General features: G+C 37.2%; 1 protein-coding gene across 4 annotated transcripts in view; it reads left to right on the top strand.

Annotated features, from left to right (window-relative positions):
* The window catches only part of B4GALT6 (beta-1,4-galactosyltransferase 6), a 68,226-nt gene extending 50,583 nt beyond the window's left edge, over positions 1-17,643 (top strand). For all 4 annotated transcript variants that reach the window (XM_038543601.1, XM_038543603.1, XM_038543602.1 and 1 more), the window contains 5 exons: positions 3,020-3,136; positions 9,788-9,975; positions 13,147-13,269; positions 13,541-13,642; positions 14,242-17,643. In XM_038543601.1, the coding sequence (XP_038399529.1) occupies positions 3,020-3,136; positions 9,788-9,975; positions 13,147-13,269; positions 13,541-13,642; positions 14,242-14,389 (678 nt within the window). In that variant the 3' untranslated portion in view covers positions 14,390-17,643. The remainder of the gene's footprint in view (positions 1-3,019; positions 3,137-9,787; positions 9,976-13,146; positions 13,270-13,540; positions 13,643-14,241) is intronic.
* Positions 17,644-18,117: the final 474 nt, after the last annotated feature.

Here is an 18,117-nt window from a genome sequence, read left to right on the forward strand (position 1 = left end):
AAACACTTCTCTTGCTAATCTCCTCATAGTGAGTATAAGAGAAAATAAGCAAGCTTGAAAAATAGGTGCATAAATTCAGTAAGATCAGTGGTTTAAAGTGAGTGCAGACTGAATGGGATAATTTTGCTTGAATAAGAGGCAATGAGGAGAGATTCATGAAGTTGAAGTGTCATTTTGCAGAAGATCATGACCAGATGTTGTGTGTCTCCACTGGAGATGCATCAACAGGAGAGTGGCTCAAGCGGCAAATTAAGGCACACATAAGAAATGGCCTGAAACAAAGGTTATTAAACTTTGAAATATATTGTTACAGAACGCTGAGATCTTCGTTTTCCAGACAATAAATTGTAAACTATTGAGAATGTCATTCCACAGCCACAAGAAGCGACCTGCCAAATGAATTTTAAAGATACCGTTTAGCTTTATTTTAATAAAAACGTTGCTTTAGGCATATTCAAAATATTTGATAACCGTCTCATTAAAAATAAGGACATTTATTTGCTATTAAGACAACAGTTCAGCTTATTTTGAATTTGTCAAGACACTGGTAATTTTTTTTCTAATATTCTGTTTCCATATAAGATTAAGAAAAAAGACACCAACTCTTGATATTTGAAATGCTTCATTGAACAGATGACTGTGTTAGGGGCTATGACTTTGTCTTTGTTTATTCTTATATGTTCATCACTCAGCCTAATTGTATTTAATTAATATGGACTCAGCAGCCGTTTAATAGCTTCTTTCCTTAAATATTTATAATTCTCCTCATCTGCTTTATAACTCTTTTACATTATGTCTTAGGCAGCTAACTTGTGGCCAAAATGAGGAAGGGCAAGCTTGACGCTTACTTCTTTCTGCAGAAGTTATCATGCTGTTCACTTCAGATAAGGCCAGTGGTAGGGATCTGTTAAAGCCATCTGACTCCTTGCTCTCCTTTTACTTTTCATAGCAGTTTGCCCACCTAAGAGTGAGTCTGAGGTTCCCTAACCGCTTTGGAGTTGTATTGATTTGGGAATTCTGTGACTGCGCCAGCAGTGGACAGGTCCCCCATCAGTGGAAGCTGTCCCTTGCCAGCAGTGCCATGGTACAGGAGGCTGGAGGGGACAGAAGGGCCTCATAGATGTGTGGTAGCTCTGCTCCAGCAGCCTCGTGGTGCTCAGGTTCAAGAGGTGAACCAAAAGGGAATGGGATCCCCAGTGGGACTGGCAGAGAAACCAGAGCCTTTTTCTTTTCCTACCGTGTACTGAATAGAAAACAGTATAAACATGAGAATATCAGCATCATAGCAGCCCTTGTGTCTTTCTGCTATCTCATCAGTATTAGGGGAAAATTAGTGGTGGTGTTTCTAGTGTAGACTCAGTTATGCTAAATTATTCTTTATGGGCTTTTAAAAATAAAGGACCATTTTAATAATTTAAAATTTCTCTCCTTTATGATCCTGGTAACATAAAATACACAAGTAAGAGTTACTATTTTCTGTTGACTGTATCTAATGTCACATCCTGATTTTACAAATAGGATTAGGTCCTAAACCTATGCCCTTTCAGTTATTCGCATTTATTCATTCACTAGGAAAAATTTGATGTAGGTGAAATTTCAGTAAATCATAGATTCAATGTTCCTGCAAAATATTCTGTTATAACCAGTTTAGACTCTATTTTAAAATCAGAATATAGAGTGATGCAGAGATAATGTAATTAGATATATTTTGACTGTTATGTCCTTTGAAAATCCAATGGTTTGAGGATTTATAACCTTAAAAAACAATTTCAACTAGTATTAGAAAATTTACAATTATAATAAACCCAACCTAGCTCAGAAATTGCTAAGAAAAGTAATATTTAGGAAACATTTCATCTTTTTCAAGGGCAAAATCTAAATTGTAGGGCAACTTAGCTTATATGACAAAGTTTAGATCCAGGAAATAGAGAATTTGAATATGTGATGATTGATAATATTCATTTATTCTTATTTTATATGAACACATTTTATATACATGCTGTTTTTTAGTCTTGGTTTTCAGAGTTCCAATACTTTTTTCCTATTAAAAGAAACATTGATTTGCTGAGAAACTATAATTTCCATTTATGTGTTTCTTCTTTTGTTCTTTAGATTATATAAGAAACACATTTCTTTGGCTATTTAAAAAGGACACATTTCTCTGTTTTCTGCTACTTACATTACCTTTTTTTGTTAAGCTTAATATTTTAATGTAATTTTATTCTCAATTGCATTTTAAACTCAGTATTATCTTACCACTGAAATACATATAACATGTACCAAAAATTTATTTGTGCATTTCGATTAAAGGAAAAATGTCAATATAATTATGAAACTCCTATGTTTTATCCCTTATTTTTCTCAAACATAACTCTATAGACCAGATAAGCCATGTGTAGGATAGTATATACTCAAGTGGAATCTCTTAAATTCAGTTTAAAAGCCATGAATTTATTATTTATGGTCTACTTTAAAACCTAGAAGTTTCTCTTGACACACCCCTTCCCCTCACTCCTTATATCCAATCCATAATCTAGTCCTGTTAATTTACTTCTTAAATGTTTCAAAAATTCATGTACCTCTTCTCCACCTTCTCCACAGTTCTGGCAACCATCACCTCTTGTCTTAGCTAATTATGTTAATGTCCTGTTCAGCTCCCTGAATCTATTTTGGGCTTTCTCTAGTCTCCTCTCCATAGTGGTCTTTGCTATCTCCAAATGTGATTTTGTCACTCTTAATAAATCTTTACTAGATTTACAAGATTTCTCATGGTGTTAGGATAAAGATCTAAGTAAATGAGTGGCTCTCAGAGCCCACTTATGCCCCCCCGCCCCAGGTTCAAAAGACCGTAAGTGACACAAAGGCAAGGGCCATATCTGTTTTTTCTCACTGTTGGTGAGAAAAATCCATAAAAGTATGACTTTAAAACCTTCAGAAATTTTTAAGGATAGGTTTTTATCTTTACCTCCAGGGCTTGCTGTTATGTTAATTTACATATGTGACCATTTTGTTTTTAAAGGTGGCAGTTCTCATTCCTTTCCGTAATCGCCATGAACATCTTCCGATTTTTTTCTTGCATCTGATTCCAATGCTCCAGAAGCAGAGGTTGGAATTTGCCTTTTATGTCATTGAACAGGTAAGAATATTTTTTCTTTTTTTTTTAATATTTAAAATTTAAAAAACAATTTTTTTTTAAGAGAGAGCATGTGTGAGGGGGAGAGGGGCTGAGAGAGAAGCTCAAGTGGGCTCCATGCTCAGCACAGAACCCGAAGTGAGGTTCAATCTCACGATCCTGAAATCATGATCTGAGTTGAAATCAAGAGTTGATGCTTAACCAGCTGAACCACACAGGCACTCCCTAGGTGAGAATATTTTTCAAAATGGTACCTAAGTATACTGAAACTTAAACTCTTAGATATGGTAGGATTAAATATGTTTAGCTTAAGGTGAATCTGGTTTTATGTTTGGGTAAATTCTCATTTGGGATTGGGCATGTTATATACACCACATTTTGTTAATGCACTTTGTAAGTTAATGTGCTCTTGTCATTTTTAATCATCATCTCTTACCTACTAAAGTGAAATATTTTTTCAAATTATTCTTCATATTATCAGCTAACTTTTTCTCCATAAATGTTTTTCATATCTCAGCATTCCATATATACAATTTCTTTCAGTCTTACTTGAATTCTTGGAGGATATTTACCATACTTTCAGCTTTTTCCACTTCTATCATTACCTGGTTTTATACTTAAGGTATCATCTTTCGTCATCTTTCTCTCCCACCCACCTCCCAAACACCTAGGGCACTGGCTGGATTTCATCAGTGATTTCTAGGTAGCATTTCTAAAATGGTGCATTTTGTTTGTGTTTCAAATATATTGTCATGTGGATAAGTTTGGTTTTGTCATTGATAACCTCATTCTATCATGATACTCCCACTCTTTACTTACACTAAACATGACTAAAAATGTATTTCCTTACTTATCAGTAGACAGAAAGTGACCTAGCTTCTGTTATTAGGTGTTTCTGGGTTTGTTTTGTTTTGTTTGTGGAACACATTCAAGTTTTGTTCCTAAGATTATTATATATAATATGTTATCCCACCTCTTTTGTGGCTCATTCTAGATCTGCTCTTTGCTTTTTGCCTCTCTTTTTCCCCCCCAGGAAATCCTTGGTATTTATTATAACCTATGCTTCTCTGTATGCAATCACCCTGCTAAGGTGATTTGTTCCTGTGCAATGATGCGTATAATGCACATGTGCTTGTTAATCTGACAACCTATACTATGAAAATTGATTCTCTTTAACCTGATAACAAATAAAAGTTTTTAGCTTGTATGGTAGCCATAGTTAAAAACCTCTAGGTCAGTTTTACCAACTGCTAGTTTCCTTTTCTGAAACGTCAGCCCCCTTAGCATGTTGCGAGGTGAGATGTCTGCATCTGGGTTTTTACAGTCCTCCCTCTACCAGCTGAGCTATGGAAGAGGGCACTGGGTTTATGTTTTTAAAGGCATAGTCTTCTAAGAGGCCAGCAGCACTGAATTATTTTGTGAACGTGATGAAGCAACTTTTCCAAAGCAACTAAGATCCATATTTTTATAAACCTCTTATGTCTAAATCTCAGCCTTGATCAATATTAATTCAGGCCTATGTATTTAGTAGTGGGTGGTTTTGAGGTAGTAACATTTTTACCACATATGAAATAGAAGAGTGATGTTTCTGCTGGACTGGTGCCCAGAAGTGCTAAGCATTTGAAGAACAGCTTAGAACTCTGAGTTAAATATAGAAGATTGTACACATATTTACCACTTCCCCTTTTCAAACTCCTAAAATGAGAGTGAAAGAAAAAAGTTTTAAAAAAAAATTTTCAAACCAGGACAGAGAGATGATTGTTGAGAGATTTCAACACATGTCTGGGAGTCAGGAAGCAGATAGGTCACTAACAGCTCCCTTTATAGAACACAAGATGTTCAAAACCACGTGCTTGTTGCAGGGGATCGTGATTGGCATTGAGTCAGTTTGCTGGACAGTCGCCTGCAGGTCTCGGTACCTGAAAGATGTCACAGATGGACTGAAGCACTGGGCTAAAGTAACAGGACTGTTCAAAAGTCTCACTACAAAACAGTCAGATTCCCAGTTCCTCATCTTTGCTAGTGTTGCTAGGTGATTACTCCATTGTGTCTTATAAAAAATAAAAGTTTATCCTCTGGAGAAACCACATCAGAGGAAGTCCAGACTGTGCTGGCCCAGCTCAGCTGGGGGCCTCAGAGCACAGGGGTTAAGTAAGTTCAGGTGCTGACCCTCGGGACCCTCAGGGCTTCTCTCTGTCTGGTTTTTTGAAGCCAGCAGTGAGGTATGAATCCCCCCAACCCCTTCAACTGAGGCAGGGCAATGAGTAGTGTCTGTATTAGAGAAACAGATTAGCCCCAGGAAAAAGATGCCTAATCTAATATTTAGAAATTTCCAAAGGAAGAGGCTAGCTGATCACTTTATCACCTCCACAAAACCCTTTCCTTCATTCAACAATAGGGATACAGCAGTGAACACGGCAAGGTGAGGCCCCTCATTCTGTGGAGGAGAGATGGGCAATAATAAGTAATTTGTGCTATGTCAGGGAATGCTGGGGACTAAAAGTCAGGGCAGAGAGAGATATACGCTTTTTTATATAGTGTGTTCAGGGAAGGCCTCTTGGAGGAGGTGAAGTTGGGGCAGCCCTGAGTCATGTGATGGGATGTGGATTCCAGACAGGTACATGGTGTGTTTGTGCAGAGGTTGGTGTCCCTGGAGCGGGTGGGGGGGGGGGGGCAATGTTAGGGAGGAAGTCAGAGAGGGTGTGAGAAGCAGATAATGGAGGGCCTGACAGGTTAGGGTGCAGACCTAGGTTCTTGCATGTGAGGCTGGAAGACACTAGAGGGTTTTGAATTGAACAATGACATGACCTAACGGAGGCTTTGAAAAGATGACTGTGGTGAGTGTAGGCGCAGTGAGGCAAGGGTGGAGAGGAGGGCAGTTAGGGTGCTCTCACAGCTGTCTAGGCAGGAGGAGATGTGGGCTTGCACTGCTGTGGTGATGGAGGGGGAGGTGAGCTGTGGTGGGGTTCGGGCTACCTTGGGTTGAAAAGTAATGTTACTACTGATGAATCGGATGTGCATTGTGAGCGATGGAGAATTGTCGGCAGTGCCCAAGTTTGTGTCTTGAATGAGAATGTTGCCATTTTCTGGGCTATGAACATGTAGGACACAGGGAGAGGAATGAGGCTTTCAGTTTTTTATTTTAGTTTGGTTTAGGGATTTGCTTGTGCACCTGTATGTGCGTGTGTGGTGTGTTTGAGTCAAGAGTGGGATGCCACAGTCCTTGCATACCTACATGGAGACTCTGCCTAGCTTTTCAGTGCCTCACACTCCAACATGAATGCCAAGGGTTCTCAGGTTTTGAAGAAAGCTTGCACAAGAGGAGACAAAACCAACCCAGCAAGAGGGAGTATAGGGAATAGAGACAGTGAAAGAAACAGAGAGAATCTTAAAAGAACAACAGCTCATAATCAGTACCCACAGAGAGTAAAGATAATGAATCTGCAAACGTAGGCCATCATAAAGGAAGAGTAGTCAGAATAAGGATGTTATTGTAAAAGAAAATGCCATAACAAAATAAAACTTTGAATAGAATGGCTGGAAGATAAGAAAACAACTCCTAAAATAGATTCAAAACGTAAGAAATTAAGATCAGTCGCTACCAGTATGTCACGGGGGTAACCACTCCCAGCATGGCCTGCAAGTATTTTTGCCTCTGTGGAACCAGGCCCTTGTGTGGTCTCTTCCCGCAATGAATAAGGTCCGACTTGCATCGGTGACCAAACTGCAGAGTGACAGCCTGCAACTTCTGACGCCAGGTCGTGGAAGACATTGCTCCTTGTGCCTCGGTCTCTTGGATGGCTCCCTCTCCGGGAAGCCAGCTCCCAGGTCATGAGGACGCAAGCAGCCTGGTGGAGGGGAAGCCAGCTTGGCAGCAGTGTCTTGCTGGCTGTGAGTGAGCCACCTTGGAAGCCCAGACGTCACGGAGTAGAGATGAGGCATCTGTGCAGTGCCCTCAGAATTCCCTGTTCACAATTGGCAGTAGACTTGCTAATCAGAGTGCTGAAAAAATAGAGCAGAAAAAAACTGGGGAGGGAGTTGGGGGAAAATGACCAAAGAAATAATATAAGAAAAATAAATAAATAATATAAGAAAATTTCCCAGAAGGAAAGACATGTCTTTGGGTTAAAGGGACTCACATGTACACATGAATCAAAGATAGATCCACTGTGAAGTTGGATGAATGCAACTTAAAAAGAGAAGCTCTCAAGAAGTTTCTGTAGGAAGAATTAGCAGTGATTATTCATCAGGGTCATATGAACTTTCTCAGTAATGCTGATAGCTAGAGGATTGTGGTGCCATGCTGTTATAATTCTAGGGGAAAGTGATTTTAAACCTAGAAATTTTTACCCAGCCAAAATGTCAGTCAGGCATGTGGGTAGACTGATGGCGTTTTCAAGCATTCATTATGAAATATATATATATATATATATATTTATATATATATACACACATATATATGTGTGTATGTTATTAAAAATATGTATGTTATATATATATATATATATATATATATATATTTTTTTTTTTTTTTTTCCCCTCCATGAACCCTTACATAGGAAGCTGCTGAAGGATGTACCTCAGCAAATTGAGAATGCCAAGTCCTAGATGATGCTAGGGAACAAAGGGATGATGCCGGGGATGGAAGGGGTGATGTGGGGAATGAAGGAGTAATCCTGGGGAATGAAGGGGTGAGCCAGGGAACAGAGGGGCAGTGCCAAGGAACAGAGGAGAGATACCAGGGAACAGAGATGTGATCCTGGGGAACAGAAGGGTGATGCCAGGGAACAGAGGGGTGATCCTGGGAAACGGAGGGGTGATACCAGGGAACAGAGGGGTGATCCTGGGAAACGGAGGGGTGATACCAGGGAACAGAGGGGTGATCCTGGGGAACATAGGGGTGATGCCACGGGAGCAGAAAGGTGACACCAGAAGCGAAGGGGTGACATTAGGGAATGGAGGAGTGACCCTGGGGAACGAAGAAGTCCTAGGATGAGAGGTACAAGGTCAGACCAGTCCAGACTGGAGCAAGAATCCAGGGCAGTGGCAGTTGGTGTAGGGCTTGAGGGGGTGGAAAACAAACTGATAGATGACTAGATGTGTTTGCATTACATCAGTTATTAATAAGTACAAGGCATATCTATTGGGGCTTTTGTACAGAGTAATAATAATTACATAGAAAACAGAAGATAGTTATTAATCCCAGTTTGAAAAAGAAAACAGAGTCATGATTCGCTCGGCACTAAGGAAATATTTATGCAGTCCTAATAATATAAAAATTATTGGTTTAGCCAAAAGTTATGATCTAACTATATTGGGAAAATGGATGGAGGGGCCGTGAGTGTGGTGGTCTGAATCCTCAGTGGCCATCGTACGAAGTCAGTAGACAATGTCTGTCGCTAATGAGGCGAGGAAATATCGCAACTCTCATTACCTTGCAATATGGAGAGAAGTACTAGAATAAACCACCAGAGGCGGTGAAATGCTCTGCTTCTGGAAGATGGAGATGGGTTAGACATAGGACAACTTATTTTTATTATAAGCCATTAAGTTTTATGTCCACATTTAATAAAAAACAATTTTTTTTAGACCTTCAAGGAAAGGAGATTGTTCACACTGATGTTGATGTGCCAGCAAGGACACTATAATTTTATTCCCCTTCCTTTTTTATTCTTCTTTTCATTGGTGAAGAGAGAAGCTACAAAATATAAAGTGATTTCTGTTACCTCAGGTTAGTGCAGGGCTCGGGATGAGAGACTAGTCATTTCTCACTCTGAAGGCAGCCCTCTGGTGCTGCCTGTGTTGTGTAGCTCATTTGCTTTGGTCATCATCCCGTTTTGTTGCTAGTTTGGAAATGGCTTTGAGAAACATGGCAAAGGTGTGGGTAATTGCGCTTTAATTTCCTTCAGATACAGAATGAAGCGATTTAATTGCCATTGCACCTTAATATAATTTTCCTCATAAATAAAGGGAAGTGGCTATTCCATAGGAAGTTGGGTTCTGCATAACAAGTCCCCATTTCCTTGTCCCTTAAAGTGTTCTTGGTCTGTATCATAAGCAAAAATGATAAAAATGGGAAGTGTTTGTTGCCCAGGCATTTTAATATATTTTTTCTTAGTAATAAAGGAAAATGGCTGTAATAAAGGAAGTTGGGTTTTGTGTAATAAGTTCCACTTGTTTTTGTCTCTGAAAATGTGTGTTTATCGTAAGCATTAACAGTACAGTTCGCTCTCACTGGCCTTGTTCTGTAAGCAAAGGCCTACTCCTTGTCCAGTCATAGTTAATCTCATGCTTCTCTTAGTCTTGGCATATATGGAAAGCTTCACTAAAAACTACAACCTGTATTATTTTTAATGGCTTTATATTTTTCTCCTGGTCATAAATGATCTATACTCTGATGTATTTGAGGTAAGACAGAAATGCACTGTAAATGCACTCGATAACAGTGTTTTGTTTTATGTAACCAAAGTACAAAAGAATGTAGTAAGTAAATCTAAACAGTATATTTGAAGATCCTGAAGTGTATTTTTTATTTTATCTAGTTGATTTGGATGTATTTACTACTATTATTTGACTGTGATTCAGCAAGTTAGAAAATCTTAGAAAAAAGTCAGATGACAAAGCCTGACTACATTTCTGTTTTCCTCTGTGAAGACTGGCACACAACCTTTTAACCGTGCAATGCTCTTCAACGTGGGCTTCAAAGAGGCCATGAAAGACAGTGTCTGGGACTGCGTAATCTTCCATGATGTGGATCATCTACCCGAAAATGACCGAAACTATTACGGTTGTGGAGAAATGCCACGTCATTTTGCAGCAAAGCTGGATAAATACATGTATATGTGAGTAATACGCAGTCTTCCTGATATCAGACAATAGCTTTACAATATGGTATCATTGAAATGGTAGCTCTGTTAAGGTGCCAGGATCTAAAAGGGCTCAAAAGCCTAAGAGCATCTTTAGCCCTGCTTGGTCCTCACAGGGAGCCAGGATGTAGTCACTTGCTCACCATCTAGGTACTTCCTCACGCAGGGGTCTGCATGTGGGTCGATGGGAAAGAGAACCTGGGTTCTATGTCAAGCAAATATGGGTTTAACTTCTGGTTGCACACTTACCCGTGATAGGACCTGGTGAGTCCCTTATATATCTGCCTGCTGGTTTTCTTGTCCGTTGGAGTGATAGAGTCCACCCCTAGGGCTGCAGGAGGTCGTACATTCTGGGCCTGCCCTGTGTGCATGCACGTAGCCCTGGCGGCTCCCTTCTGCTTTCCCTTTTTCAGTGATTTGTTTCAGGGCAAGGAACTTGTTTCTAGGTTATAGGTTCTTGTCTTGCCTTTAATAGTAAGAGGCAGACTTTTTTTGCTCTCTGACTGCACATACCTTGAAATGTAAACAGTCAGCGGAGCTGTGACAGTAACTTAAATTGGCATTGAAGCATGCAAGTCATTACAGCTTTCATCAGCTGATGGATGTGGAGAAAAGAGAGAGTAGCTTGGAGCAGGGGAGATGTTACCCACATCACAGTTTTGCCTGCTGCCCGACCCACAGAATAGAGGGAGGCAAAGAGTCTCAATGACATGACCAGGTGAATCAGCACTAGAACAGGAAAGGAATGCCCTTTTTTTTTTCTTCTGGTCATTATTATTAGAAAACCTTTTCTTCTTATTACAGTGTCTGAACTCCCAAGTTAGGCGTTACTGCAGGCTTGGGGAAGATAATCCAAGTTCAGAATCTTGGAAACTCGGTATTGATTAGGCCACTAGAGTCAAATTAGATTCAAAGTAAATGGTTTTCACTAAAAAAAAAAGTCATATGGGTCATATAAACTAAGAATTCTAAATTAACTTTTCATACTTGAAAAGATTAAGTATTAATGTAAATGATGCTCATATCTACCTAGATTAATCCCAGGGTTAGTAGAGTATCTTGGAAGTTGGAGTCGAAATTAGAATGCAGCTTAGGGAGAATGTCGGCAGACCAAGGAATAGGGCTGGTAGTGGGTAGACTTCAGGCCATGGGTGAAGCCCGATGGAGCATCCCTGTCATAATGGCACCCACACTCTGACGGCTAAGGACCAGAAAGCTCCAGTCCCCAGATTTGTGACTCTCTCCTCTTGGTCAGTGTGAGATAAGTACTACTGGATTTTTTGTTGAGCTTCTGTTTTCTCTTTAGTTTATTTGTTATGCCTTCATTTTACCTAATACTGGATATAGTGCAATTGGTTGTTTTCACTTAAGCAGAACAATAAATGGAATTAATATGCTTGCCAATGTATACATGTTAATGAAAGCACACACACACACATATCCATATTTACCTATCTACTGATCTTTGCTTTCTCCCAAACCACTAGCCTGAGGAAGAATACTCTAACTAGCATGGGAAACCCAACAGTGCCATGAATGCTTATTCCCAACTGGGTTTATAACTAGAATCCTTACTTCCCACACATAAGCCTCTCCCAGTCTCCTGGGACAGTGTGATTGTCTTTGGGATCAGTATTGCTGTTACTGTCTTTGGGTGCCTTTGGCCCACAGTGGGCCAAGATTTCTTTCTTCTATACCAGTGAGTTCCGTGCAGGAGCTGCTTCTCCTACCCTCTGTGACCATACAAGATCTCAGCTAGCACACAGCACTTCTTCCCCACGGGGAATGGGGTGAGAGTCCTCCAACAAAAAAATTGAGATCTGCTCTCTCCCTTCCTCTGAAGCAGCTTTGCTGTAGTCCTGGCCAGATCTCCCTTAGCATGAGCTATATAGATGCTGTGCATGGTCGTGTGTTCCCTGCTGCCCCCCCCCCCCACCATTGACCTGACCTCCGTAAGGGCTCTGGCATGCAGCTTCCCAATAGCACATTTGGGGCCAGAGGGATTTATTCAGGACTGAGTGTAGGGATGCTATGTTGAAATCAGAAAACCAGTCTATATCTACCTGAACAACTTAGTCTGACAAAGTTACAAGTACGAGTTAGGGAAAGGTAAGGAGAATAAAATCCAAATTTAAAAATGTAGTAGTTATTTCTCAGAAAGAGAGACTGTATGATCTCACTTATATGTGGAAACTAAAAAGAAAAAAAACAAACAAACTTAGAGATACAGAGCACAGATTGGTGGTTGCCAGATGTGATGGTGGGGGGATGGTGGCTGAAGTGGGTTAAAAGGTACAAAGTTGAGGTTTCAGATAAATAAGTCCTGGGGATGTAATGTACAGCATGGTGACTAGAATTAACGATGCTCTACTGTATATTTGAAAATTGCTAAGAGAATGGATCTTAAAAGCTCTCATCACAAGAAAACAAAAACTTTTTAACTGTGTGTGGTGACAGATATTAACTAGATTTATTGTGGTAATCTTTTTGCAATATATAATGTGTGAAATCATTATATTGTACACCTAAAATGAATCCAATGTTCTGTGTCTATTATATCTCAGTAAAAAAGTCATTTATCCAAATATTAGCACATTACAAAAATAAATATATTTGTAAATTTTCATGAGTACTATGATATCATGCCAAACAGGTATGATTATTACAGGAGCAGGCAGCTAGTCATTTCAAAATTAAATGCTAGCATTGTATTTATCAATTTCTATTTATCCTGGTTAATGTAATAAATAACACATTTATAATTAAGTTCAATTAATTTAGAACACTTCATTAGCTTAACAGCATCTAACATTGCATTGATAACTATTGATATATTAATCAAGTTTAGTGTGGTGTGTGGAAATCGTATGCATTTTTGAACACTGGGTTGTGAGTCTTACAAAGGAACATTACTGAATATTAAATTTCAGTTATCACAAGTGTTTTACCTCACACATGTAGATGTTTCACTAGACTGTGAAAATGTTTTCTTTCTTGGTGTACTTTACATTTCCCACAATATGATTGAATCGGCACAATTGTTGATATGGAAAGTATGCAAAGGCGCTGTGAGACTGAAAACTCCATCTCAGATGGCAGACTGCTCGGATCTCATGTTTAGAAATCTGTGTTCTGCTTGCTTCTTAGTCTACCATATAAAGAATTTTTTGGTGGTGTAAGTGGCCTGACAGTGGAGCAATTCAGAAAGATCAATGGTTTTCCTAATGCCTTCTGGGGATGGGGAGGAGAAGATGATGACCTTTGGAACAGGTATGTTGAGGTACAAATTGCTTGGTCATCGAATTTGTGTCAGTTTCCTTTCTGTTAGTTAAATTGCACTTTGCTATTCTGAGGAAGGATTTTGGGGGCTGGAAAATGTTTGAGGTTCCTAAATCTTACTTTGTGCTTCTGCCTTTCTTCATTAAGAGTGCCTTCTGAAATTATGGACAGCTCTCCAATGATAGCATATTTTTTTTTGCATTTCAAGTTGAACTCACATAATTTTTATGTCACTTTATTTTTTTATTTTCATGTATCATAGAGTTCACTATGCAGGATATAATGTAACAAGACCAGAGGGAGACTTGGGAAAATATAAGTCTATTCCTCATCACCATCGAGGTGAAGTCCAGTTTTTAGGACGGTAAGTTTAATATCACCTTCAGGTAACAAGGTTTCAAAATTATTTAATGTATGAAAGTTTTGTTAAAAAAAAAAAAAACATTGCAGCCCCCAGAAAATCGCCTGCAGGGAATTTTTTTTGTTGATCTTATTTTTCTTTATAGAAGTAAAATATTTTTGTGCTTGTTTTGAAAAGATATACATATAGATTTATGTTATGTTAAAGAGCCCAATTAACTATTTATATAAAAAGTATTTCCTTAACATAAAACGTAGTATTTCATAAAACATTTATTTCTTAAGGATGTCTAAATTGTAAGTGTACAAAATGATTTTTTCAGGAGGCATTTTTAAGACTAGTAAAAATGCTAATTTAGTAATGGTTTAGAAAGATTTTTAAAAATAAAAAAAATTTTTTTAAAATTTTTTAAAAATTAAAAAAATAAAATAATAAAATAAAAAATAAATAAAAAAGAAAGATTTTTAATTATGCGTGACAAAAATTGAAAAAGTTTTAAATGCTGTAATTATAAGAATGACCTTGAGCGAGCGTATTTGTTGTCAGTTTTTCTTTTTTGAATGTGTTAATGTTATTTTTCACTTTTTTCTCTAACCCTATAGGTATAAATTGCTAAGATACTCAAAAGAGCGTCAGTACATTGATGGGTTGAACAATTTAATATATACGCCAAAAATACTGGTTGATAGGTTGTATACAAATATATCTGTAAACCTCATGCCAGAGTTAGCTCCAATTGAAGACTATTAAAAGAAATAGCTCTCATGGCAAGATCGACCGCAATGCTGGATCATAAACTTGGAGCGTACTCTTCCTGGAGGTCAGTGAATGGATGTGTCACAGTGCCCCGATCTGTGCGAAGAAGAGCCAGCAGTCCTCACTGTTTACAGTGTGGGATAAGATTCGATCACCCATCCTCTTCTCTGAGACACACCCCCATGGCAAGCACGCAGAGACCCGATGCCATTGCTGAAATCTGGACGTTGAGAGAGCTCCCTACAAAGAGAAAATTTTTATACTGAAATATATAATTTAATTCAAGAGAATGCTTTATTTCTGTTTAAACATGTTTTGTATATATGTGATGTAAATTAATGTGTTCAAATTGTTGGAAAAGAAGGTGTGTTGCAGTTTTGCATGTAATTGGTTATGCCTTTATTGGACTTTTATAGAATTTTTTATTTGCATGGAAAAAAACAATGCAAATCTATGTCACTAAAAAAGGTTAACCCTTGTGTGAAATGAAGGAACTGTCAATAATTGACACCCAACTACTACAGTAAACTGTTATACTAGTTTTGAGCTTTAGACCTTCAGCCTTTTGTGTGGAAGAAGTCACAGCTTTCTTAGGGTCTTAAAGGGTAAGAAGAAGGGATGTAAACTGCTTTTCTTCCTACCAGGATTACCTGTTTTTTTCCTTGCTTGCAATCTCATCAGATTTTGCTAAATCACAACCATATTGTTTATGCACATTGCATGAGTATTACCAAGAAAATCTTAAACGTTGGGATGTAACATGATATAAAGGACCTCTTTATGTTAACTGTCTTTCATGTATCTTTGGTGTGATTGTCGGGGATTTCATGCCTCAATGTTCTAGCAGCTGTGTGTGTTTGTACACTGTATTTTTTTTTAATTCCTAGTGAACAGCACTTTTATTATTTCTAGTTCAGAAGAGCCAAAAAAACAATATCATTTAAAAAAATCAAAACAATTTTTTTTAAAAGAATGAGCTATGGAAAACCCAATAGTACCTATAATATACAAATGAATTATACTATTAGAGAAGAAATTAAATGTTCTATTTTTATGAAGATAAAAGCTTAGTAGATAAAAACAAATTTTAAGTTTAATTCTCAGACTCATAGACTTTCAAGTTTTGAGGGGAACCTTTAATGTCAACCAGTTTTATTAGAACTATATTTTTTTCACTTTTAAGAAATTACATTTCTGGTATCCTTAAAATTGCCTCACTGAACTAATTTAATAGAATTATATTAAAATATATAATCAGTTATTTAAATGCACTGATGTAATAGGACACTTCTCTGAGAACAGGTCTCACTACCTGACATCCAGGATATTATTTTATCTTAAATTCAGATGAAGTTCTCATGGCAAAACCAAACAATATCCTTCCTTTGAAAATTGTCAACTATAATTAACCAAAGATTCTAGGAAATACCTTGATATTTTCACAAATTTAAAACAAAAAATTATGTATCTATAAAGTGAATCTTCAAAAACAATGAAGAACAATAGAAATCTATCTATGCGGGATGTTGGGATCATATTTGCCTCATGGATTATTCATCTAAAACAGAAATGTGGTTATTTATCTCAGGTTTAAGTTTAATTTTGAAGTATCAATTTTTATGGCAGTTTTGGTAATACAAATGACCACAAGCCAAATAATAAAATAATTGAAGTTCTTACACTTTGAGAAAACTGATCAATCTCCCTTATGATACCAAACAGAATTTTCCATATTTATTTCTCTAGAAGTAGTTCCCAAATATTTATCTTCCTTTTTTTTTGGTGGTATTCAAAATCACCAAAAAAAATCAAACCTTCTGAAAAGTAAGAGATTTGTTCAGAATTTGTATATCTGTTCATTTTGGTCTCACAGCCAATACAGTTTTTTTAATTTGGTGAAATGAAAGGAGGTTGGGAATGTTAACATTTGTGATCACTAACAAGATAGTGGGGGCATAGGAGCATAATTAACCCAATAATAGTTAAATATTTTTTTAATACATATTTTAACTGTGGGGAAAATTAGGGCTGTTTCTGAGTCTTATTTGTAAAACATATTTTTTGCTTTTTGATGTGGAGCTGCCCACATTTTGGAATCCTCATTGTTTTGATACACATTTAACAGGTTCAGAAGAACTCAGTTCTACTAGTATCTGCCTTATTTTCTTGGATTAAGTCTAATAGCAATTTTTGTTTTATGAGTGAGCCATGTTATTTTGCTCTCTTTAGTTTTGAATAATATATGTCATCCTGTGAAAATCATCTCATTAGTTTGTTTTTTCCCCTTTTTTGTTTTGTTTTGCTTTTTAAGTGCACACCTAAAATTGATTTTTGCCTATAAAGAAAGACTTTTATATGTTTTCTTAAGAGTGATAGAGAGCTTTCTTTGGTCAGTTATCTTCATTTTATGAAAATAAATCTATTCCATAAAAATTAACGAATACATTGCAAATGCAAATTTCTCTTTATTGTTACATTTGGTAGATTTCTTAGTGAACATATATTGATTGCCTACTCTGTATCAAGTGTGATGCGAGGTATGTCAACAGAAAAAGTATTTTATTTCTGAACAAATAAAATCAAGTTGAAACCTAAAGTTATGAAGACATCCTCTGATAACTTATCAGTTGTCTTTCTTAGTTTCAAGGTCAAGGAATATATGTATGTGGACATGGAGCTATTATGAGGTCCCTAAGGCACTAACTGGGAAAGTTACATAGTGCCTTTCAGCTGGAGAGAGAAGTAATGATTAATGGGCCTGTTTGTAGAAAAGAGAGGGAAAAGTGTACACATGAGTATTTTTTTAAATCTACATTTAAATTTGTATTTTGTGAAGAGGTGTTCAATAAGAAAGCTTATTTATAGTATTATGCAAATACATAATTATGTATTAAAAACTTGCTTAGACTCCTTTTCCAACCAAAATATTGATATCCATTTTAAAACAAAATGGAAAAATAACCAATACAAGATTGTCCTTCTTTTGGAGGCTTCCTACAAGTGAAAGCAGATTTGTGTCATTTTATTTGGCCTCTGCTTGTATCTGTTATATTTCTCTGTGTACTTTTCAGACAAATATTAGCGCTCTAGGTTTATTGCCTTGTATTTGCAAGTATGCCAATTGAGAGATCTCAAGTGGCCATAGTGTTGTTTATCAGAAAGAGGAAGTGTACTTAAGATTATTTTATTTATTAGATCTGAAAGGCTTCTACATAAATGCACTGAAATAAATGCTAGTAATTCTTGTACTCCCATTTTTTTTTTCGCTTCTCATGGAAATGTTTGTACTTTTTTATCATTGTCTTTTATGAAATATAATGTTCTAAAGACTCCGTGTGCTACTGTAATTATTTTCGCTCAGGAACTTTTTTGGGGTTATCTGGGGTTTTGTTGTGTTTGTTTTCCTGATTTTGAGGTGAACTGTTGATGAATACCATGGTTGTACTAGGATGGCAACAGCGGCCTAAGGGGACCACTGTATCTGTCTTTGCAACAGTTTTAGTTCAATACATTTAGTGATCTCCTCATACCTTTAACTCCAAGAAGACACAATAACATTTAAATATTTTTCATCAATACAATTAGTAATCTAGTGTATCAAGGAGAATGTTTAAGGAGTTGTTTTTAATATTTCTTCTGCCTACACAACTTGAGTAAACTAAGCTGGTGTGTTGCAGTCAATCCCCTTCTTGTTTTCCAGGTATCAAGTAGTAGTGAAGATC

Source organism: Canis lupus, chromosome 7 (genome assembly GCF_011100685.1).
Source record: "Canis lupus familiaris isolate Mischka breed German Shepherd chromosome 7, alternate assembly UU_Cfam_GSD_1.0, whole genome shotgun sequence".
Lineage (NCBI taxonomy): Eukaryota > Metazoa > Chordata > Mammalia > Carnivora > Canidae > Canis > Canis lupus.